This window comes from Botrytis byssoidea (assembly GCF_014898295.1).
Source record: "Botrytis byssoidea strain MUCL 94 chromosome Unknown BBYS_004, whole genome shotgun sequence".
NCBI classification, from domain to species: Eukaryota; Fungi; Ascomycota; class Leotiomycetes; order Helotiales; family Sclerotiniaceae; genus Botrytis; species Botrytis byssoidea.
Genome location: NW_024065845.1, coordinates 1,714,161 through 1,733,379, shown reverse-complemented (window position 1 = coordinate 1,733,379; position 19,219 = coordinate 1,714,161). Strand labels below are relative to the sequence as shown.

At 44.2% G+C, this 19,219-nt stretch overlaps 9 protein-coding genes across 9 annotated transcripts; 6 read left to right on the top strand and 3 right to left on the bottom strand.

Annotated features, from left to right (window-relative positions):
• Positions 1-579: 579 nt before the first annotated feature.
• EAE97_002625 (uncharacterized protein) lies at positions 580-2,173 on the top strand (the record flags this gene model as incomplete). Its single annotated transcript, XM_038873137.1, has 3 exons — positions 580-588; positions 684-2,034; positions 2,091-2,173. 3 exons carry the CDS (start codon positions 580-582, stop codon positions 2,171-2,173), a joined length of 1,443 nt encoding a protein of 480 aa, XP_038736343.1.
• Positions 2,174-3,188: 1,015 nt separating this feature from the next.
• Positions 3,189-6,365, top strand: EAE97_002624 (uncharacterized protein). Its single transcript, XM_038873136.1, has 7 exons — positions 3,189-3,641; positions 3,880-4,106; positions 4,180-4,443; positions 4,589-4,675; positions 4,732-4,901; positions 4,955-5,543; positions 5,598-6,365. Exons 2-7 carry the CDS (start codon positions 3,905-3,907, stop codon positions 6,107-6,109), a joined length of 1,824 nt encoding a protein of 607 aa, XP_038736342.1. The 5' UTR covers positions 3,189-3,641; positions 3,880-3,904; the 3' UTR covers positions 6,110-6,365.
• Positions 6,366-7,302: 937 nt separating this feature from the next.
• On the top strand, positions 7,303-8,578 carry EAE97_002623 (uncharacterized protein; the record flags this gene model as incomplete). Its single annotated transcript, XM_038873135.1, has 3 exons — positions 7,303-7,695; positions 7,769-8,014; positions 8,069-8,578. 3 exons carry the CDS (start codon positions 7,303-7,305, stop codon positions 8,576-8,578), a joined length of 1,149 nt encoding a protein of 382 aa, XP_038736341.1.
• A 708-nt stretch (positions 8,579-9,286) lies between these two features.
• Positions 9,287-10,876, bottom strand: EAE97_002622 (uncharacterized protein; the record flags this gene model as incomplete). The annotated part of the gene is made up of 4 exons (XM_038873134.1): positions 9,287-9,559; positions 9,636-10,180; positions 10,240-10,442; positions 10,503-10,876. The coding sequence occupies 4 exons, from the start codon at positions 10,874-10,876 to the stop codon at positions 9,287-9,289; spliced, it is 1,395 nt and encodes a 464-aa protein (XP_038736340.1).
• Positions 10,877-12,345: 1,469 nt separating this feature from the next.
• EAE97_002621 (uncharacterized protein) lies at positions 12,346-13,616 on the top strand (the record flags this gene model as incomplete). The annotated part of the gene is made up of 3 exons (XM_038873133.1): positions 12,346-12,564; positions 12,637-13,170; positions 13,222-13,616. The coding sequence occupies 3 exons, from the start codon at positions 12,346-12,348 to the stop codon at positions 13,486-13,488; spliced, it is 1,020 nt and encodes a 339-aa protein (XP_038736339.1). The 3' UTR covers positions 13,489-13,616.
• Positions 13,617-14,190: 574 nt separating this feature from the next.
• EAE97_002620 (uncharacterized protein) lies at positions 14,191-14,988 on the top strand (the record flags this gene model as incomplete). Its single annotated transcript, XM_038873132.1, has 2 exons — positions 14,191-14,276; positions 14,376-14,988. The coding sequence occupies 2 exons, from the start codon at positions 14,191-14,193 to the stop codon at positions 14,986-14,988; spliced, it is 699 nt and encodes a 232-aa protein (XP_038736338.1).
• A 309-nt stretch (positions 14,989-15,297) lies between these two features.
• EAE97_002619 (uncharacterized protein) lies at positions 15,298-16,805 on the bottom strand (the record flags this gene model as incomplete). Its single annotated transcript, XM_038873131.1, has 4 exons — positions 15,298-15,467; positions 15,520-15,725; positions 15,783-16,633; positions 16,692-16,805. The coding sequence occupies 4 exons, from the start codon at positions 16,803-16,805 to the stop codon at positions 15,298-15,300; spliced, it is 1,341 nt and encodes a 446-aa protein (XP_038736337.1).
• Positions 16,806-17,273: 468 nt separating this feature from the next.
• On the top strand, positions 17,274-18,541 carry EAE97_002618 (uncharacterized protein; the record flags this gene model as incomplete). Its single annotated transcript, XM_038873130.1, has 5 exons — positions 17,274-17,565; positions 17,617-17,679; positions 17,736-17,837; positions 17,886-18,014; positions 18,063-18,541. 5 exons carry the CDS (start codon positions 17,274-17,276, stop codon positions 18,539-18,541), a joined length of 1,065 nt encoding a protein of 354 aa, XP_038736336.1.
• An 8-nt stretch (positions 18,542-18,549) lies between these two features.
• EAE97_002617 (uncharacterized protein) lies at positions 18,550-19,212 on the bottom strand (the record flags this gene model as incomplete). Its single annotated transcript, XM_038873129.1, has 1 exon — positions 18,550-19,212. The coding sequence occupies one exon, from the start codon at positions 19,210-19,212 to the stop codon at positions 18,550-18,552; it is 663 nt and encodes a 220-aa protein (XP_038736335.1).
• Between the last annotated feature and the right edge of the window lie 7 nt (positions 19,213-19,219).

Below are 19,219 nucleotides of genomic sequence, written 5' to 3'. Positions count from 1 at the left end.
CCTTGGAAGAGCTCTGACAACCTCTTTAGAAAGTCTTCCCTCTCACTCACACACATTTAACTTCATTCACTCCATCATCCACATCCACATCCACCCATAAACATCAACACTTCCTACCAAAATAAACAATACATTCGACAACTCGACCTTCGACCTCCGACCTCTTCATGTCCTTGATAGCCTCTTAGGTATTTGCCAGCTTTAAATCCTTTTCGGTATCTTGTTTGTTCAGTCGTTCAAGCTCTTCAGTTTCGTGTACAATTCCAAAGAAAAAAAAACGAGTTCAATTCTTCATCTGTCAACAAAGTCGATATATCACAACCCCATTCTTCATATCGTCAATTACACGTCGGGTTCTATTGAAGGTCTAATACATCTTCATGTATGTATCCCCTTAACCTCATACATCTCGACGTCGTTGATATTTCGCGTCTTGATGTCGTCGTCTCAACATTCACCACGCGCTTTCCAACATCACTATACCGCGTTTTGCTGACCATCATCTTTTTTAGCGACCCACCATCACCCTCTCCACAACACTCCACACATAATAGTTAATACAACAACACATCGTCAAATATGCCAGTTGTATGTACCCCAGAGACCACATAGTTTGATTCCAGATCTGTGCATCGGTTCAATTGACCTTTCAATTGGTTAATGCTAATCATGTATGCATACAGAGTCGAGCAACTAGTCGTAGGGCTCCTACAAATGAGAACGATGAGAACGTAGCTGGTGTTACAACCCGTCTTACTAGATCTAAATCTGCAGCATTTACTACGGAAGAAGTCACCGGTGCCGTGAAGAAGCCACTCGCAACCAAGAAAGCAACTATCAATGCACAACCGGCCCGAAAGCGGGCAGCCTTGGGAGATGTTAGCAATGTTGCCAAGGGAGGAGATGCAGTCGAGGCAAAGAAGCCTGCTGCTAAGAGTGGATTAGTCTCGAAAGCCTCACAACCAACTGGTGTCACCAAGAATAGTACACGTTCAGCCCTCGGAGCTAAGGATACAAACAAGAAGTCGTTGAGCAAGGCTGCTGGATCTGGAGTGATGAAGAGAAAGACCGCTGCAGCTTCGATAGCTGCCGCGGTAAAGGAAGAAGCACCCGTTGAAGACGAACAACCATCCCGAAAGAAGGTCCACATTGAAGCAGAAAAGCAAACTAAAGTTGTCGTCGAGGAAAAAGAGAACGAGGTGGAGGCCGAAGCTGTCGTTGAGCCAGAGCCAAAGGAATCTGTTAGACTTGAATTTGCCGAAGGTGTACGCGACCTGGATGCTGAAGACACTGATGACCCCTTGATGGTGGCTGAGTATGTCGTAGAAATTTTCGAGTACTTGAAGAAGTTGGAGATTGCTACCAAGCCCAATGAAAAGTACATGGCACATCAAGAAGATCTGGAGTGGAAGATGCGTGGCATTCTCGTCGACTGGCTCATTGAAGTTCACACACGCTTCCACCTCCTTCCAGAAACCTTGTTCCTTGCCGTCAACATCATCGACCGCTTCCTTTCCACCAAAGTTGTTCAACTTGATCGTCTCCAGCTCGTTGGTGTCACTGCAATGTTCATTGCTTCGAAGTACGAAGAAGTCCTCTCACCTCACGTCGCCAACTTCCGTCACGTCGCCGATGATGGGTTTACCGAAGCAGAGATCCTTAGTGCCGAGCGTTATGTTCTTAGTGCTCTGAACTATGATTTGAGCTATCCCAACCCAATGAACTTCTTGAGACGTATCTCCAAGGCAGATGACTACGATATCCAGACCCGCACTTTGGGCAAGTACTTGATGGAGATCAGTCTCCTTGATCATCGATTCATGAAGTACCTCCCAAGTCACGTCGCTGCTGCATCCATGTATCTCGCCCGCCTTATCCTTGAGAAGGGTGAATGGGACCCAATGTTGACTCACTACTCTGGGTACAGCGAGGATGAGATTGAGCCCGTCTTCCAATTGATGGTTGATTACCTTGCTCGCCCTGTTACCCACGAAGCATTCTTCAAGAAGTATGCTAGCAAGAAATTTTTGAAGGGTATGTAATTCCGTATGAAAAAACAAACATCCTGACTGCGACTAACATTCTACCAGCTTCAATCCTTACCAGATCATGGGCCAAGAAACATGCCTCCCTTTATGGTATTGATGTCACCCAACCTTTAGAATCTTCATAGAACATATGATACTTAATCATATTTTACTACCTTCATCGTGCTCTTCCCTGGATACACCCTTTGCATTTTAATTGGTTGGGATACGAAATGGTACTTACGACGGATGATCTTATGGATTCGACTACCAATATACCACACGCTATCCTGGTCTATAATGGTTCGACTTTGGTTTATGTCGATGCTTCTCGAGGCGTTGAGTGATATCTTTCTTGTTGTCTTTGGTTTGGTGCATACTCTTTTTTTTTAAACATACATTGGCGTTTGGGTCTGTACGCAAATGGATCTTACAGTATTGGCGTCTGGGAATCTGATATCGTCTTCACAAGTTGCTTCACGTCTTGCAGCAAACATTCTGGCTACAAGCATATAGCAGAAAATTATTGGCAGTTTCGCTCTATTGCTGTCATGAGTTGTGGAAGCAGAAAAAGGGTATTATTTCTTGTGTTGATTACATGAGATAGCTTTTGTAAATATATTCTAGGCGCAACAATAAACATTGAAACTATAAAAATAAAAAACAAACATGAAAGAACTATGGTCCACAGTGTGTGATTGAATTGCTTGTATTTATATGATAACACATTCATAGGGGCTGACTGAAGCGAACTTGAGAATTCACTCAAGCTATCTTGGTCTCGAACTTGGTGCAGGTACGATGATTTTGTATGTTGTGTTGATAAGATAGATAGATCTCCATCCCCACTGTACCTTGTCAGCAGCCGAAGAACTCAAAACTCAAAGTCGGCTGATGCGTAAATACCTAAGGAATTATGTTTGTCAACTGTCCTGACAACTGGAATCAATCGCTGGTATTACATTACCACTTCGTAGCTACTCGGCGAAACGCATAGAAACAACTCTTTGCATCGGAGGTTCTAGTCCAGATCGACCTTGGACGGTGATGATCTTTTGCCTCTAGGTTTTCCCCGCTTTGCCCCGGCTTACGATTGGAATTTTGGAAGTTGCTAGTAAATAGCATTCCTTATTTCCAATTGCCATTATGAGATCGCTTCGTTCCGAGAGTCCAAGTGGATTAAGTGAATTTAACTATTTCCCTTTGAATTTAGGGCAGGAACAAGTCGTATACTATATCAGGGCTATCGGAGAGTCAAATTTGTTGGCACGGTGTCTTGGGCACAGTTTCCTGTCACAGCTTAAAGTTGTGTTCACTTCATTGTTCACCTACCTACCTACCTAGGTACCTACGTAGCTAGGTAGCTAGGTAGCTAGGTATGCATGAACGCATCAATCAAATTCACCATTCTTTCCTTATCTTCATCGTCTTACTGTCTCGAGACCATATCAACTCATACATACACAACGGACGACACTAACCTTTCTGACTCAAGGTTGTCTGTTATTTCCTATCCCCAGGTGCAGGATTTCGCAAGAAAGCTTGAATCTCTCATTTCACCCAATCAACAACCCAGGTCCTATTCTCTATCGGGCGTAGTGTCATCCGGCGTAGGTGAGTTTACATTGTAGTAATGCTTGCTATTGAGACGATCCTCTATCTCGCAAGTCACAGAAATTCACTCCACGGGTAATACTCACTGGTGGTTGTTTGCTTCTGCCCAATTGACAAACTTCAAACTAATCAGGCTAAAATGTTCACGCTAAGCAAGTGCGAAGTTAGATATGGATGTTGATATCATCGCATTGTTTGACCTTCCATCCCGGTAAATCAACTGACCTGACTAACCCAGCACATACATACATAACTCATACGCCATGCGCACTTATTTTTCTTGGAATAGCGAGGATACTTTTCTTAAGAATAAAGGGAAGGCAGTGTGTGCTACTACAGAGAACGAAAGTGAAAGTACAGTTCCACTCCTAAACATGGATTCCTCAAACATGATTGATGGGAAGAGTGAGGATGGTGTGGCAAATTCTACACACGTTAAAGACTTTACGTCTCCATCAAGGCAAAGTGTGAAGCTTTTGATTCCTTCAATCTGGATTGATTTATTTAAGTTAAAATATGTGCTAATTGAACAAAAAAGGTAACTCACGCGACGGTCGCATTTCACCAGTCTTGAAGACATCGATTGACGCCGAAGGATTGACCGCCGATCCAATTCCCGATGGCTTGTCGATACAGGACAAAAAGATCTTGTTGGTTGCGAGGGAAATTGACATCATGGGCATGGGAAGATATCAGTGGTATATATGGAGCTTATGTGGCTTGGGGTACTTTTTGGATCTACTCTGGGCGCAGGCATTCGGGTTGATTGCACCGGTTATGCAGAGGGAGATGGGAATTTCTGGTATGTAACGTCTCTCATTGGACTAATCCTTGAACTTGGAAGGCTGAGTTTGATATGGGCTCCGTGTTGTGACAAAGATAAGACAGGTCGCACTGGTTGAGGGAGATCTTGTACAACTAAATGTAGTGCTGACCACATCATGTAGATACCCAATTAGGTCGTCTGTTTACAGTGGTCAACGCTGGTTTGACTGTGGGAGCTTTTGTATGGGGTGTCTTGGTAGATATCATTGGTAAGTTCCCAGCCCATACGACTTTACATTCTCTCACAACTCACTTCATCTTTCAGGTCGCAAATGGGCTTTCAATGGCACGGTTTTCATCACCTCTATCTTTGGTATTTGCATGGCAATACCTAGTTCTTACAATGGTCTTCTTGTGTTAGTTGCCTTTACAGGCTTTGGCATTGGAGGAAATATTCCTATAGACACAACAATTGCTCTGGAATTCCTTCCCCAGGTGACCCCCACGCGACTTCATGATAGAGGAGCTGCATTTAACACTCAACATAGAAAAACCGTTTCATGTTGGCACTCCTGTCCGTTTTCCAACCGATTGGAGTTGTAGTTTGCAGCGGCATAGCTTACGGATTTATACCCAACTTTTCCTGCGCGACAGACCTGAAATCATGCAAAGCAAACGATTTAACACCAGGAGCTGAATGTTGTTCCAAGAAAGATAACATGGGATGGAGATATCTCCTATATACACTGGGCTCGATATCCTTGCTTGTATTTTTAATGCGATTCTTCATATTCACCTTTCAAGAGTCGCCCAAGTATCTTCTCAGCAAGAACAGGGACGTTGACGCTTTCAGAGTGTTAGAAAATATTGCAAAAACGAACAGAAAAACTTTGACCATTACAATCGAGGATTTTAGGGCTTTGGATAATCCGGATGAAATTCAATCTCCCATCTCCACTACGTCTGGCAACGCTCGCCTTCAAGGTGGAAAAATTCCTGGCGATTTAACTTTGCGTCAAAAGATCAAAAAGGAAGTGAAGAGGATTGGGGTTCTATTCAAAACAAAGCAAATGGCACGAGTTACCATATTGGTATGGATAATATACGCATTCGACTACTGGGGATTCTCCGTCTCAGGTATACATTCCCACACTTTATTGAATTGCACAGAAATATGCTAACACCTCCAAGGTGCATTTCTTCCTACAATTTTGGCACGGAAGGGTCTGGAAAAAGCAGTTGGATACTCCGCAACTTACCGTAATTTTGTCATCATTTACACGCCGGGTATAGTAGGTGTAGGTTTAGGAGCTTTGATGGTAAAAGTGTCTCGAACAGGAAGACGAATTTCCATGATTGTTTCATCTGCATTAATGGCGACATCATTCTTTCTCTTCGCGGCAGTCAATACTCAACCAGCAAACGTGGGACTTAGCGTCATGGAATATTTCTTTCAATCTATGTTCAACTCGGTACTCTATGGCTGGACACCAGAAGCGTTTCCGGCATCGGTAAGAGGAACAGCTAGTGGAATGGCTAGTTGTTGGGGCAGGTTGTTTTCTATCTTCAGCCCATTGATCGCGGCGAAGTTGCTGGCTATGAGCCTCAATGGACCATTGTTTTTGGCTGGAGCGGGTACCTTCGTGGCTTGTTTGGGAGTTATTTGCTTGCCGGATGATGTGATGAAGGGGAACGAGATTTAGATATACTGGTGAAATAAGGACAGAAACGGGAACAGAAAACCCAATAGGATAAAGAGGTATGTTGTAATGAGCATATGGCGGGTATAAAGGGATTTGAGAGCGTCATTATGAAGACTTTTACATAATTGAAGTCGATAAGATATCATAATCTTCATGCTCATGAAGATAGAGCGATGGAAGACCGATCTTGAGAAAAGTAGAGAGCCAGCATAGTGTTCAGAAGCTTAACAATATGTGAATATGAAACTTGAATGTAAACTTCCCTTCAATTGCTTGCGCCGAGTCCATTACATCAAGACTTCTTTCCTTACCCGGACCTTCTGTGAGGAAGAGTCAGAAGCAAGCGACGCTCTTTTTCTTGATATCTCCTTTTTAAATCATGATGTTTTCGATATCTCAAGTGCAACGAGCCCTGGGGCTTGCCATTGATACATGCGAAAATTTAATCATACACTACAATAAGTCAACTTCTAGTCCCTTTCAAACCTACGGCTCCATGTAATACATTATGTTCTACTTCCCAGATGTTGATTATGATAAAGGGGCTGGTTCACCGTTCCAGATTCTTGTAGATAAAAGCAAGGTCCGTGCACGACTTTACTTTCCGCTTTTCTGCCCCTCCACCAAATTGAAGCAGAACAACGACATTCATCCTTCGTGAATATCGACCTAGCAAGCACATGCTATAGGCACCTAACTCTAAACCGAGCGATATCCTTCTTGAGTCACGATCAAGCCAACTTTCGCACCAGCGATTTCATTGCGAGCGAGTTCATCAAGTGCGACATTTATCATGGAGGATTTTAACAGCGAAACGGACAGCGATTATACCAGTTATTGGAGAGATTGGGTATGTTACGATTTCTTTTTTTTGGCTTGAAGTTTGGGTACTTTGGGAGAGATTGATCGAACCGATTGTGTGTCGTATCCTGCTGGTTATTTTGCGCGCTTCGATTTGTCTGAACGGCGGGAGGTTGCGCTTTCCTATTGACGACAACCACCCACGGAAAAGCTTATGCTATGCGAAAGGGACCGTATGAAGGAAACATCGCCGACCGATACGGAAGGAACAGAGAAGGCATTTGATAAAAGTGAATGGAAACTGCGGTCTCGAAGATTATTCCTTGCCTTTTCCATTTTCAAACTGGCATCTCACCGATCATTGTAAAAGGTGGAATCAATAGCCACGCACAATGTTAGATGGTCCGCCTGCGACTGGTATAAACTACCGATTTTATCGAACTCCTCAATCTTCGCCATCGCCAGGTGCCCCGCCAACTCTATCACTCAGGCGGGCTAAGAGGGCCAAAAGATCCAGGAGAGGCAAGAAACGTCGAGCTTCAGAAGTCGAAGGTCTTGAGGAATCAACACGCAGAACACAACGTCGACCCGGCCGCCTGGAAGATACTAAAGCAATGGAAACCCCTCCTGTGCTTTTACCAGCTCCTTCGAACCAACAAGTGGAAGTCTGGGTCTCGAATGTACGAGCGGGACCACCTCCACCGTACAGCCACGATATTGATTCGCGCGGTCCCCTCGGGTCGAGTCTCACCTCCGAGTTTATGCAACAAAGATTCGCACCACGGGTCTTTAGCCATATTTCATATTAGTTCACAAACATTGGCAGACTATATTTACTAATACTTTCTTCTCCTGTAGTTCATTTCATCTCGCGGTAATGAGTACTTTTGCGAAATCGACGAAGACTATCTCACCGATCGATTCAACCTTACAGGGCTTCAAACAGAGGTTCAATATTATCAATATGCGTTGGATTTGGTGACGGATGTCTTTGATTTGGATTGCGATGATGAGATGAGAGAGACAATTGAGAAGTCAGCAAGACATTTATATGGTTTAGTTCACGCTCGTTATATCGTCACTACTAGAGGATTGGCAAAAATGGTGCGTACTTTAAATCTTCATCGCGAAGGGAATGCTAATCAAAATCATTTTCAGCTTGAAAAATACAAGAAAGCCGACTTTGGAAAATGTCCTCGAGTTATGTGTAAATCACATCCACTTCTCCCCATGGGCCAAAGCGACAACCCAAACATCAAAGCCGTCAAACTTTACTGTTCTCGTTGTGAAGATATCTATAATCCTAAATCCTCTCGACATTCTGCAATTGATGGCGCATATTTCGGAACCTCGTTTCACAATATTTTATTCCAGGTTTATCCGGCTATGATCCCAGCAAAGAGTTATGATCGATATGTACCACGAATCTATGGATTCAAAGTACATGCGCCTGCAGCTTTGATTCGATGGCAAAATGGAGAGAGGGATGAAATGAGGAGACGTTTGAGGAAGTTGGATATCGATAGTGGGTTCAAGGACGAGGATGGCGAGGAAGTAGAGGAGAGTGAGGAGGAAGATGATGATGATGAAGATCTTGAGGGATTGGACAAAGAGCTGGTGGAGAATGGAGTCCAGCCAGAGGGCGTGCCTAATGCTGGGAGATATTAGATGTTTTTCACGGTATTACAACTCTGAATAGGGAATAGGGGAAGAAAGAAAAGAGGTAGCGAGGATAAGAAAGGAAAACTTCGTCAGATTTCTATTCGTGTCGATAGGAAGAATTGTCTTTGCTTCTTTTGATAGTTTCTCAGGGAAGATATCTTATGGACTAGCCATAAATGGATGGATGGATGGACGGCAGGATGCATTGCGGGCGTCTTAGCTGGGGCGCATATTGTTTGTTCTTCGTTGTATCGTATTGCTCGGAAGGGAGAGGGGAAGACTTTTAGGGAGGATTTGGCTCCTCGAAAGATGGATGGATTGAGATAATAGAACGCAAAGAGAGGATTGATCGAGAATTTTAGTCTTTTTATTATTATGTATCAGAAGTAAATTTTGTGAATTTATGTAATATTGTGGTGCCGTGTGGTCGCGATGTATTGCTTTTCTAGAAGGTATTTATGTCGTGTTGAGGGGAGAAATGAAGCAGACGAGCTGAGACTGAGAGATGTTGTTTATAACTTGTTATGTAATAAATATCATTATGATTAAATTCCCACTCTACCTTGTTCCATGCACTTATAAATATCCTAAATCCCACACTTACATCACATCATTACACAACAGACGCTCAATTCCAGTACCCTCGCTTCCCCTGCCCCTGCTTTCCCATCTCTTTCTCATCTGCTCTCCTGTCCTCCCCTCTCCTCTCCCCTCCTACCCCAAAGTCGACGCCGTATCCGTACGATACCAATTCGCCTTCTCATCGCCCAAACACGTCCCCACCGTCACGGGTCTATACCCCTTCGCCACCGCCATCTTCAACATATACTCGACGAGCACCTGCGACGTCTGATTGTGGATATCGTGGGAGATGACGAGAGGGTGGTCGGTGCCGGGATTCGAGGCGTTGAGGGCGTTGGAGAAGATGGTTTGTGCGTTGTGAATTAGAGTGGGGGAGTCGTTGAGGTAGTCTTGTGTGTCGAGGGACTAGAGGGGGAGGGGAGTGTTAGTTAGTTTGGGTGTAGAGAGGGAAGAGGGGGGGAGAGAAGGGGGGGTGACGTACGAAATAGGTAATGTGATATCCCAATTCTTCCATATCGGCTTCACATCCGCATTCTGCGGTGCAGCTTGAATAGGGTGGTCTCATGTATGTGGGGATAACACCAATCACATTCCTCAATGCCATTTCGTTCTTCCACATTTCGTTTTTGCGCTGTGCGCTGGTGATGTTGCAGAGATCGGGATGGCTCCATGTGTGCGATGCGACTTGATGTCCATTGTCGTACATGCGTTTGATGAGCGCAGGCCATTCGAGCGAAGTGTTGTCGATGTGACCTTTACCGTTGTTGTTACCGGTGATGAAAAATGTTGCGGAGGCGTTGTATTGGGCTAGGAGATCGAGAATGTGAGAGGTATAGATGTAGGGACCGTCGTCGAAGGTGAGAGCCATGTCGCCGGGCGTGGCACAGTCGTAGATACCGTCGCTGCCGTAGAGGACGGATCCTAGGACTGGGCGAGCGATGGTGGAAGTGTTTGCGCCGGTGGGAATTGCGTTGGCGTCGCAGGCGGGTCCGTAGTCAAATTGACAGTCGGGGGCGGTACAGTATTCTGGGGGTGGTTAGAGAAATGTGTATGGGTATGTGCATGTGTTGAGTGAGGGGAAGTACCTTCGGTGGTACCACAATATCCAGCAAGAGAACAACATTCGTCTGACGCACAAGTACCAACGCCTGGTCCGCAGAGACTATCTGTGCCGGTGCCTGCTGTACTTGTTGATGTAGTGGTATTTGTAGCATTGTTACACACTCCATACGCTGATTGACAACCTGAAGTAGCAGAGCAATAATCCGATGTAGTTCCACAATATCCACTGGGGATTTATTAACACCAAGTCCTCCAACTCTATAGCGGATATTTCATGGTTTCTTACTTGTTAGAACAACATTCTCCAGTCGGACAGCTATATCCCTGAGTCCCAGCCCCGATGATCCCACATGTCTCATCCGTACTCACTACTTTACTTCCGGTAATAGCAACTGGACTTGTACAATTTCCAAACTGGGATTGACAGCCATTACTACTTAGACAATAATCATCTGTTTTACCGCAAAATCCATTGGAGGAACAACAAGGAAGGCTTGAGGGGCAAGTGTAGCCATCTGCTCCTCCTCCTGCGGTACCGTTGAATCCACAGGTGTTATTTGGGGATATTGCTCGGGGGAAGATGGGAGCTTTGGAGAAGCGAGCTGAGGTGTTGGATATGAGGCCAAGGAGAATGACCGAAGTGACTTGAAGGGGATGCATTTGGAGTTCGCGTTTGAGGATTAATTTGATTCACCCTTATTTGGAATCCTTTTTAAATTATGTTAAATAGGTGATATAACAATAAAAAGACAGAGAGAAAAACGAACGTATAGATCACGTTTCAACGAGAGTAACAATTGACCAATGGAAGAAGGATAACAGAAACGAAAGAAAGATTAAACCAAAGAATTTCCTACTTATATAAAGTACCCTTTCTGACATCTCATACCAAGCTTTCGAAATTCTCGTATAAAACGATCCAAGCATTGAACTCGAAACAATCGCGGCAGGCAGTGCAAGAAGATATTCATGATCATATTTTATTTTGGGTTGAAAAAAGAAAGAGGAAAAAGATAAGCTTCCAATGGGAAGATTTGGTTCATGGCTCAGGATATACAGATCCGATATTTCGTGTGTGCAAGGGGGGGAGAGAGAGAGAGAGAGAGAGAGAGAGAAGTACTCGGGAGCCAGGAATGAGCTTTGACGTTTTACACTTGTAATGGTGATACCGACATATCTTCCCTTCTTCTCGACTCTCGAGTCTTGCGAGGTCTAAATCTTATTTAGAAGCGAGATGGACCATCGGACGATGATGAAACACTGATGGATGAATATCAGTGGAAATCTTGAAGATCACGTTGTGAGCTTGGTGCGGGACACGAGATTTGAGGTTGGGTTTGTTGAAGATGGAGAAGAATCGTAGGTAGTGAAACGTGGTGATGACGACAAGGAGTCCGAGTTATATATTTAGCTTGGCGTCTGATACTAGAAATGATGTATCTAAAATACATTAGGCGCCGTTGGTATATTTGGTCTATTGATGGAGTGATATCAACAATAAGTGCAATAGTAAGTAATGGCCACGGAAAGGAGAGGAGAGTAAAGGAGTTGAAAGAATAACTTCAACCATTGTAGTTCATGGTGAAGTTATTGAAAGTTTCGATTCGGTTATACTCATGGCATCAATGACGGTTTCTATGATGAACCTTTTCGAATCCTTGTGGAGTTTGTCCAATTCAAATTGCTTTTAATGAGCTTCTGGTTTCTCTTTCTGGAGAGCCTGCAATTTCGAATATCTACCTTTACCTACGTAGTATGTAGCTATATCAATTGGTCCCCAGTCAGTCCTTCCTCTCATGGTCAAGTGAGGACTGAAACCATTCGCTTCGAGCTTCGTCCGCAAAAATATTAATCCGTGCCGAATTCGGACCTTTCTTCAAGAGCGGGGAATCACTCCGCAGGCATGTTGACTTGAATACCACCTTCTGCAGTTGGAGACCTGTGAGAAAAGCCAAAACGTCATAGGATCGACAGTGGTTTCCCATTAATCATCTCTACAATTGAATAAACATCTACGTCACAGCTTTGGTGGAGGCAAAGACATGAATAATGAGGTAAGTGATCTCAAGGAAATATACGAGTAGACTTGTAGGTGAATTTCTATTTAATATTCTTCCTTCATATCAATAATGTTCTCTCGAACTCTTCAATCTTCATTCAGATCTTCAGCACGATTATCACAACTTTCTTCACAATTTCAAAGACGAGCCATGGCCTCAATCACTTCTCACAAGCTTAACACTGGAGCTACCATTCCTGCTATTGGGTTCGGTACCTGGCAGGATAAGGATTCTCAAGAGGATGCAGTCACAGAGGCATTGAAGGCGGGATATAGACACATCGATACTGTACGTATTATCTATCATCTTAAGATTCATTACCGATCCATGGAAAATATGCTAACCCAACGTCTCTTCTAGGCTAGAGTTTACGGTACTGAACCAGCATGCGGAGCTGCAATCAAGAAATCTGGCGTTCCTCGTTCCGAACTCTTCATTACCACTAAACTATGGAACAACAAGCATAAGCCAGAAGACGTCGAAGCAGCTCTTGATGCTTCATTAAAAGATTTGGATTTGGATTATGTGGATTTATTCTTGATGCATTGGCCATCTGCATTCAAGCCAGGCGATGAATTAATGCCAAAGGTGGATGGAAAGATGCAGACAGCAGATATCTCCTACGTTGATACATACAAGGCTATGGAAAAGCTCATTGATACTGGAAAGACCAAGGCTATTGGGATTTCTAATTTTTCAAGAGGGGAGTTGGAACATCTGTTGAAGGAGACTTCGGTGGTTCCTGCAGCTCATCAATTGGAACTCCACCCATGGTTGCAACAAACTGAATTCTGTGAATTCAACAAGAGCAAAGGTATTCACATCACACAATATTCTCCATTTGGAAATCAAAATGAAATTTATGATGCCGGGAAGGGTATCGGCAAGTTGATGGTAAGATTGATTCGATTCAAATTATTCCATGCTTTACTAACATGCTTTCAGGATGATCCAACTATCGTTGAGATCGGCAAAAAATATAACAAGTCTGGAGCACAAGTAGCTTTAGCTTGGGGTATTGCACATGGTCACTCGGTTATCCCCAAGTCCAAGACACCTTCACGCATCAAGTCTAACTTGGAGGGAGACTTCAAACTTGATGCTGAAGACTTGAAGAAGTTGGATGGTTTGGATAAAAAGTTGAGATTCAATGATGCTAGTAAAGGATTCGGATACAACTTCTATTCAGATCTAGATGGAAAGAAGAATTAAGGAGGAAAGATACCACACGTAATATAGTAATATCACTTTTCATCAACGGCTCACAAGTTTCCTACTTCCCGTCCTACATCGTTGCCTCGGGAATATACATGGCTGGATTTAGAAAAATCAATATTTCAGCCACAACGCCCATGTTTCACACCCTGTCAGATTTGAGAATCAGTGGTAGAAAATGTGTTCTCATACATCCCCTCATGCAGATACTCATCAATATAACACAAAGTTGTGTCCCAAATCCCGAGCTTTGAAGCAAAATAAACGCACCATCCATATTGAACGTTCTTCATTTTCTCTCCAAGCAGTAACTCGCACACCCGACCCGTACCTGTAGATCTGCATGAAACTGCAAACAATCACTACATATTCCCTTTCGCCCCAAGCAACAATTGGTCAAAGAACGTATCACAACAAAAGCAAGACCAAATAAGACATTTCTATTTCCGCGATTGGGTGATACACAGTGTTGAAGAGTAATACACAGTTCGTGTTTATTATCAGGGGCTTGTACCAATATTCCGAATGTGGAGATTGAGGGGTTTGTTTTGATATGTCTTCGTGTATTTCTATTCTTTTCTGCTCTTCCTTTCTCAAAAATCTACCTTTCACTTGCGAACACGAAAAGTTTCTAGGCATTCTTTTAGTATATTCGATAGATAGATATATCGAATATCACGTTCGTTCAGTAATTACATCATGTATATCAATCTTTTGACGACGGCTAGTCTTTGCGCTGTGGTGCTTGCGAGCTCGCAGTTGGATAGACGGCAGGATGTTGATACGTATGTGTTCTGGTCTCCTTTTTTCTCAATTCTTCTTTCTCCACACCCCCCTTCGCTCCCCATCCTAGCACCAAAGAACTAAATCCTCCTCGCCCATAGCTCCGCAATAGCCTCCAGCATCTCCTCTCTTTCTTCCGCCCTCCATCCCAACCCATCCCTCGCCGCCCAACTAACCAGCATCCCCACCTCCGTCCTCGCTCTCCAATCTTCTCCCTCGGGCTTCGCACAACTCGAACAAGAATTCCTCACTTCCATCCCCGCTTGGTACACTTCTCTCTCCCCCGCCGCTCAAAGCTACATCGTCAGCGCCGGCCCCGCAAAAGCCAGCATCTTCTCTCTCGAAGCCCTCTTATCCGGCGCATCCGCCCCCGCTACCACCTCCGCCCCCGCAGCCCCAAGCATCACCGGTTTCCTCACCGGCATCATCAACGGGACGACCGCCACCCTCGTCCCGATCACGGGCTCCGGAGGCCTGACGATCGCGAGCGGAAATAGTACGGTCACGACGAAGAAATTGAGTGCCACGGCGACGACCGAGACGGAGACGGAAGCGAAAACTACGGAGACGAGCGCGAAGACGACGGAGACGGGGAAGAATGGTGGCGGGACGCCGAGTCCGATTGAGAGCTCGAGTAAGGGTGGAGCGGCCCAGATTACGGGGGTGTTGGGTGGGGTGGTGATGGGCGCGGTGGGGTTGGTGTGGGTTTTGTAGGTGAGAGGGGGGTGGAGATGGAGATGAGACGAGACGAATGGTGGAATTGAATGTAATTTGATGCCGTGATTAGCAAATGGTTCGAGTCGGTTATCTTTTAATATATCTTCATTAATCTTCTATTATAACTTTGACTGAAGCATCATATTGAATGTCATTGTATTTGGGAATTTGCTCGTGAATAAAAATGCGTAAATCACGAACCGATTCTCGAAGCATACTCACACATGAAAAGATTCACAAGAGATTTGAGGACTAATAAGCTGCACACGGAAGAGTACTCAATAGATGTATAATCAGTTCTTATTCTTATTTCGGCGTATCTCTGAACGCTGATTTGAATCCCTGGAAATATCCCTTTCTAAACGGATTCAGTTCATCAGCAGTAACACCCGTCCCATTAGCTGTCCTCTCACGGATTTGTTCGGGATCTACCATGGAATCCGGTATTCTCTTATATGTAATAAGTCTTCTTGACCCTATCTCTTTATTAGCACTCCGCTGTTTACTACCTGCATGAGAGTTACTTACATTTGTTAAAAGCTTGTGTGCAAACACTTGTAATCTGTAAACAAGGGTGTGTTGGGATTTTGATTTCTTGATCTTCATCATTTGCAGTTGGCATCCAGAAGGATAGACGACCGTTATCTACGAGAGAGATGGCTGCGAAATCAAGAATATCGTCTAGCATGGCTAGGAAGGAGTATGGCTTTTTGGGTGGGATGTAGGCATCTTGTCTAGATTCCTGGTTAGCATCATTCTAGGAGAATCATCACAAAAAAAGGTATCTATACAGGTGATGAGGTTGTGTTTCGCCTTCTAACATAATAGGGACTTTAGGTTTAGTCGGGTCCCTATTTCCGAGTACTTTTAAACCTTCTCTTACACCATAGGGAGGATCACATAATATCCCATCGAACAGTCTCGCGCATCTTAATGGAGTATTTGTGAGATCGGCCACGAACGTGTCTCCAAACTGATTCGTGAGACCGTATTGTACAAAATTCGAATGTAAGTTTCGCGTTTCCTTGCCTCGGATACTTCGCCCATCGATATCGCTTCCAAAAGCAAGAGCACCGAAATGTGCACATGCAACCGGGAAACTACCTGTTCCAACAAATGGATCGTAGAATAATTTTGCCGGGGCTGCTAGTGTGATGTTGGCGGTGACCAACGCGAGCTCGGAATCCATAGAAGTGGTACTGATATACTTCCTCTTTTTGAGATCGTATTTTCCTACGATATCTCTTTCGCTAGCGCCGAGAAATCGACCAAAGGTTACTTGCGAAGGTGTCGTGATACCATTGGCAGCAGCGTCAAGTTGCCATTCTTCCAAGATACAAAATTCTTCATCTGCTCCTTTCATTTTGATGGGACCCTCGAATTCCAAATATCGGAATTCATTAATGAGTGCTCGCTGTTCGGTGGTAGGTCTTGTATTCTGAAAACAATCCACGGTGAATTTGAAAGAGCAGGTTTTGTAAAGCGACCATAGATCTTTGGTAGAAGTCTTTACATCATCATGAAGAATTTCATACGTAGAACCCGTGCCCCAAACTTCGTAGATGGCTTTCGAAAGAATGCTTCTCTTAACCAATCGAGCAGCGGCCTCTGCAGACGGGACGTCTGCGAAACAAAAAGGTGACTATCAATCACTTAGAATTGACGGCAATGATGAGATTTTGACGATAGATTTCACTTACATTCGAAACATAGTATTCAACCTGTAAAGGAATATTCTCGAGCTCTGCTAAAGCCTGGATCTCGGCAAGACGAAACGTCTCGTGCGTTTGTGTGAATCTTATTAAACACTTCATTTTGATCTTTTGATGTTGTCTGATCCTCCTACAGAATCAGGCGTTCGAGTATAATCTCTTCTCGTGTCGCTCCTGCAAACCACTACACTGGTGTGGAAAGTCTCAGGGAAGCACGAACAAACAAATCGGCGTCAACGTTTCGGAGTCTCGTGAATTGGAAAGGTTGTCTTTGAGAATTATGGACAAAAGTCTCTGATCAAGCCTTGAATTAAATTTAGCGCACAAGAAGACTCCTTTGCGCAGCTATAAAAACAATGCCTGTATGTAATTTTCAATAATGCATTCACAATATTTTTCACCATGACTCCCGCGAAAAAATACCCCTCCAAAAATCCTTACAAGGGTTAAGATTAGCGCATTCGAGCTCATGCCATCCACGCTAAACCCAAAATCGCTCTATCAAAATAAATCCTCAAAAGTGCGTCTATCCATCTACCTCTTCCAACCAAGCTTTCACACACATCGATAATGTTGAGCTTCCCAAAAGATACCAAACACGAGCAGAAATGCTACGTGACGCATGGGACCATGGGTCATCTCGACCCTAAACAACCTCCGGTAAAACGGAAACCCTTTGTGAATATCTTGGGTCATAGATTTATCAACAAGGTTGAGATGATATTACCCAAGGAATTGTATGATATTATGAAGAACGGGATGGATGGAGTCTTGGGGGAGAATAGTCCGGTTTATAGTCGGGTTGTGCTTCCATTGAGTGCATTGTTGGAGGGAGAGTTTTTTACGGAGTATATTAAAAAAGGTGAGGCACGTGAGAGGACTGGATGGTTACTTTTTGCTTACGAGTTCTAAGGGAATGTTATGATGCTTTCGAAGGGAATGATGGAGGTTGATAATGTGTTTTCCCTGAGCGAAGGTAGGGTCTCAAGTTCTGGACGATCTACTGCGCAGAACCTACTGACGTTGTCATAGGAATTTTAACCTTGCATTTGGATAAGGAAACCTATGAAAGATCAGGTTTGGTAGGCAAGCCGGAGGGAATTAAGGGGAAACGAGAACATCGACCTCGGTGGAGTATGTACTCTTTTGGCTGGGAATATGGATTTGCTAATCAATTCATAGTTGTTGAGATAAATTTACGATTATCATCAATGTTACATGGCAAGAAGGGTTTCCGAAGGATTGAATATGCATTCAAGAATGTATTGACTACTCCTGTGACGTGGCTTTTCTGTGACCTAGGAGCTACAGGTGGGAATCTATGTACGCCTCTTGCTGCAATACTAACCTCTTCGCCAGTATTACCATCTGACCCATTATCTCTACATCATCCAAATAAGATAACATGCATTCCAAAAGTATCGAGTGACTATCAAGTCAAGAGACCTAAATTCAAGCCTCCAGTAGAGAGAAATAGAAACTATGACGAGGACTTTCGCGAATACGCCGCCGAAATTCATGAGTGGCTTTCATTAATTTCGCTGGAAAGTCCACGAGTCAATTCAACTGACAAGATCGACCCCTTTCTGTCCCGCTACGACCCCCCGATAGGTTCAGACGAAGCGGAGGAGTTGGTGAAAATCACATGGACTGGATTTATTTCCCCCACATGGGCACATAATACTTTTATCCAGGCTCTACTCGCAGCGCCGAAAAATTCTTGGTTTTCGTATTATGTTGGCGGGTTTAGCGATAGCTGGAACGGCGAGAGCAAGAACTGTACGGTATTAAAGTTGCCTGATGTCCCTAACGATTATGTTTTGTGGGAAGTAGAATAGATGGCAAATCATTCTGTTCGTTGACGAACTTCTCGTCCCTCTCCTACTTCGCCTGTAATTGCTTCCGTAATGAGCTTTCGTAATTCCTCTTGTCCCGCAGGTGTTTGGAAATCATCTCGAGCAGCCAGTTCATCGATACGTCTCTTAAACTCGGGATCAATGACCTCTCCTACATCTTCATCTGGATTCATTGTACCAATATTGACCGACAGTCCTTCGGGTACTAGTGGGGGGTGGGCCACTATAGCATCTGTACTACTTGATGCTGGAAGGCCTCCCTCGGCCTCAAGTTCCTTGATTCGGAGATACACCGCGACTTCCGGATAGTCGCCCTCTGCCTCGATTCTTTCCCTTGCATTACACCCATCCTCAGCACTTCTAATTGTAAAGTTGGCATGTAATTCCTCAACCAATAGCTTTGCGCAATCTAGTGTTTCGGCCACAAACAATGCTGTCTCCCCATCCTCGTCTTTCAAGTCGACGTTAACATCGAACTCGGTAACAAGCGCTCGCAGAAGGTCTAAGTGACTGTAAGAGGCAGCAGCGTGCATTAAAGAATATCCGTGTTCATCTTGAGCAGAAGCTAAGGCGGGGTTCGATCGAAGGAGGGGTAGGAGATCTGGAGAATTGTCGGCGGCTAGAAGGAAAGGATTGGGTTGAGCTGGAGCCATCGTATAC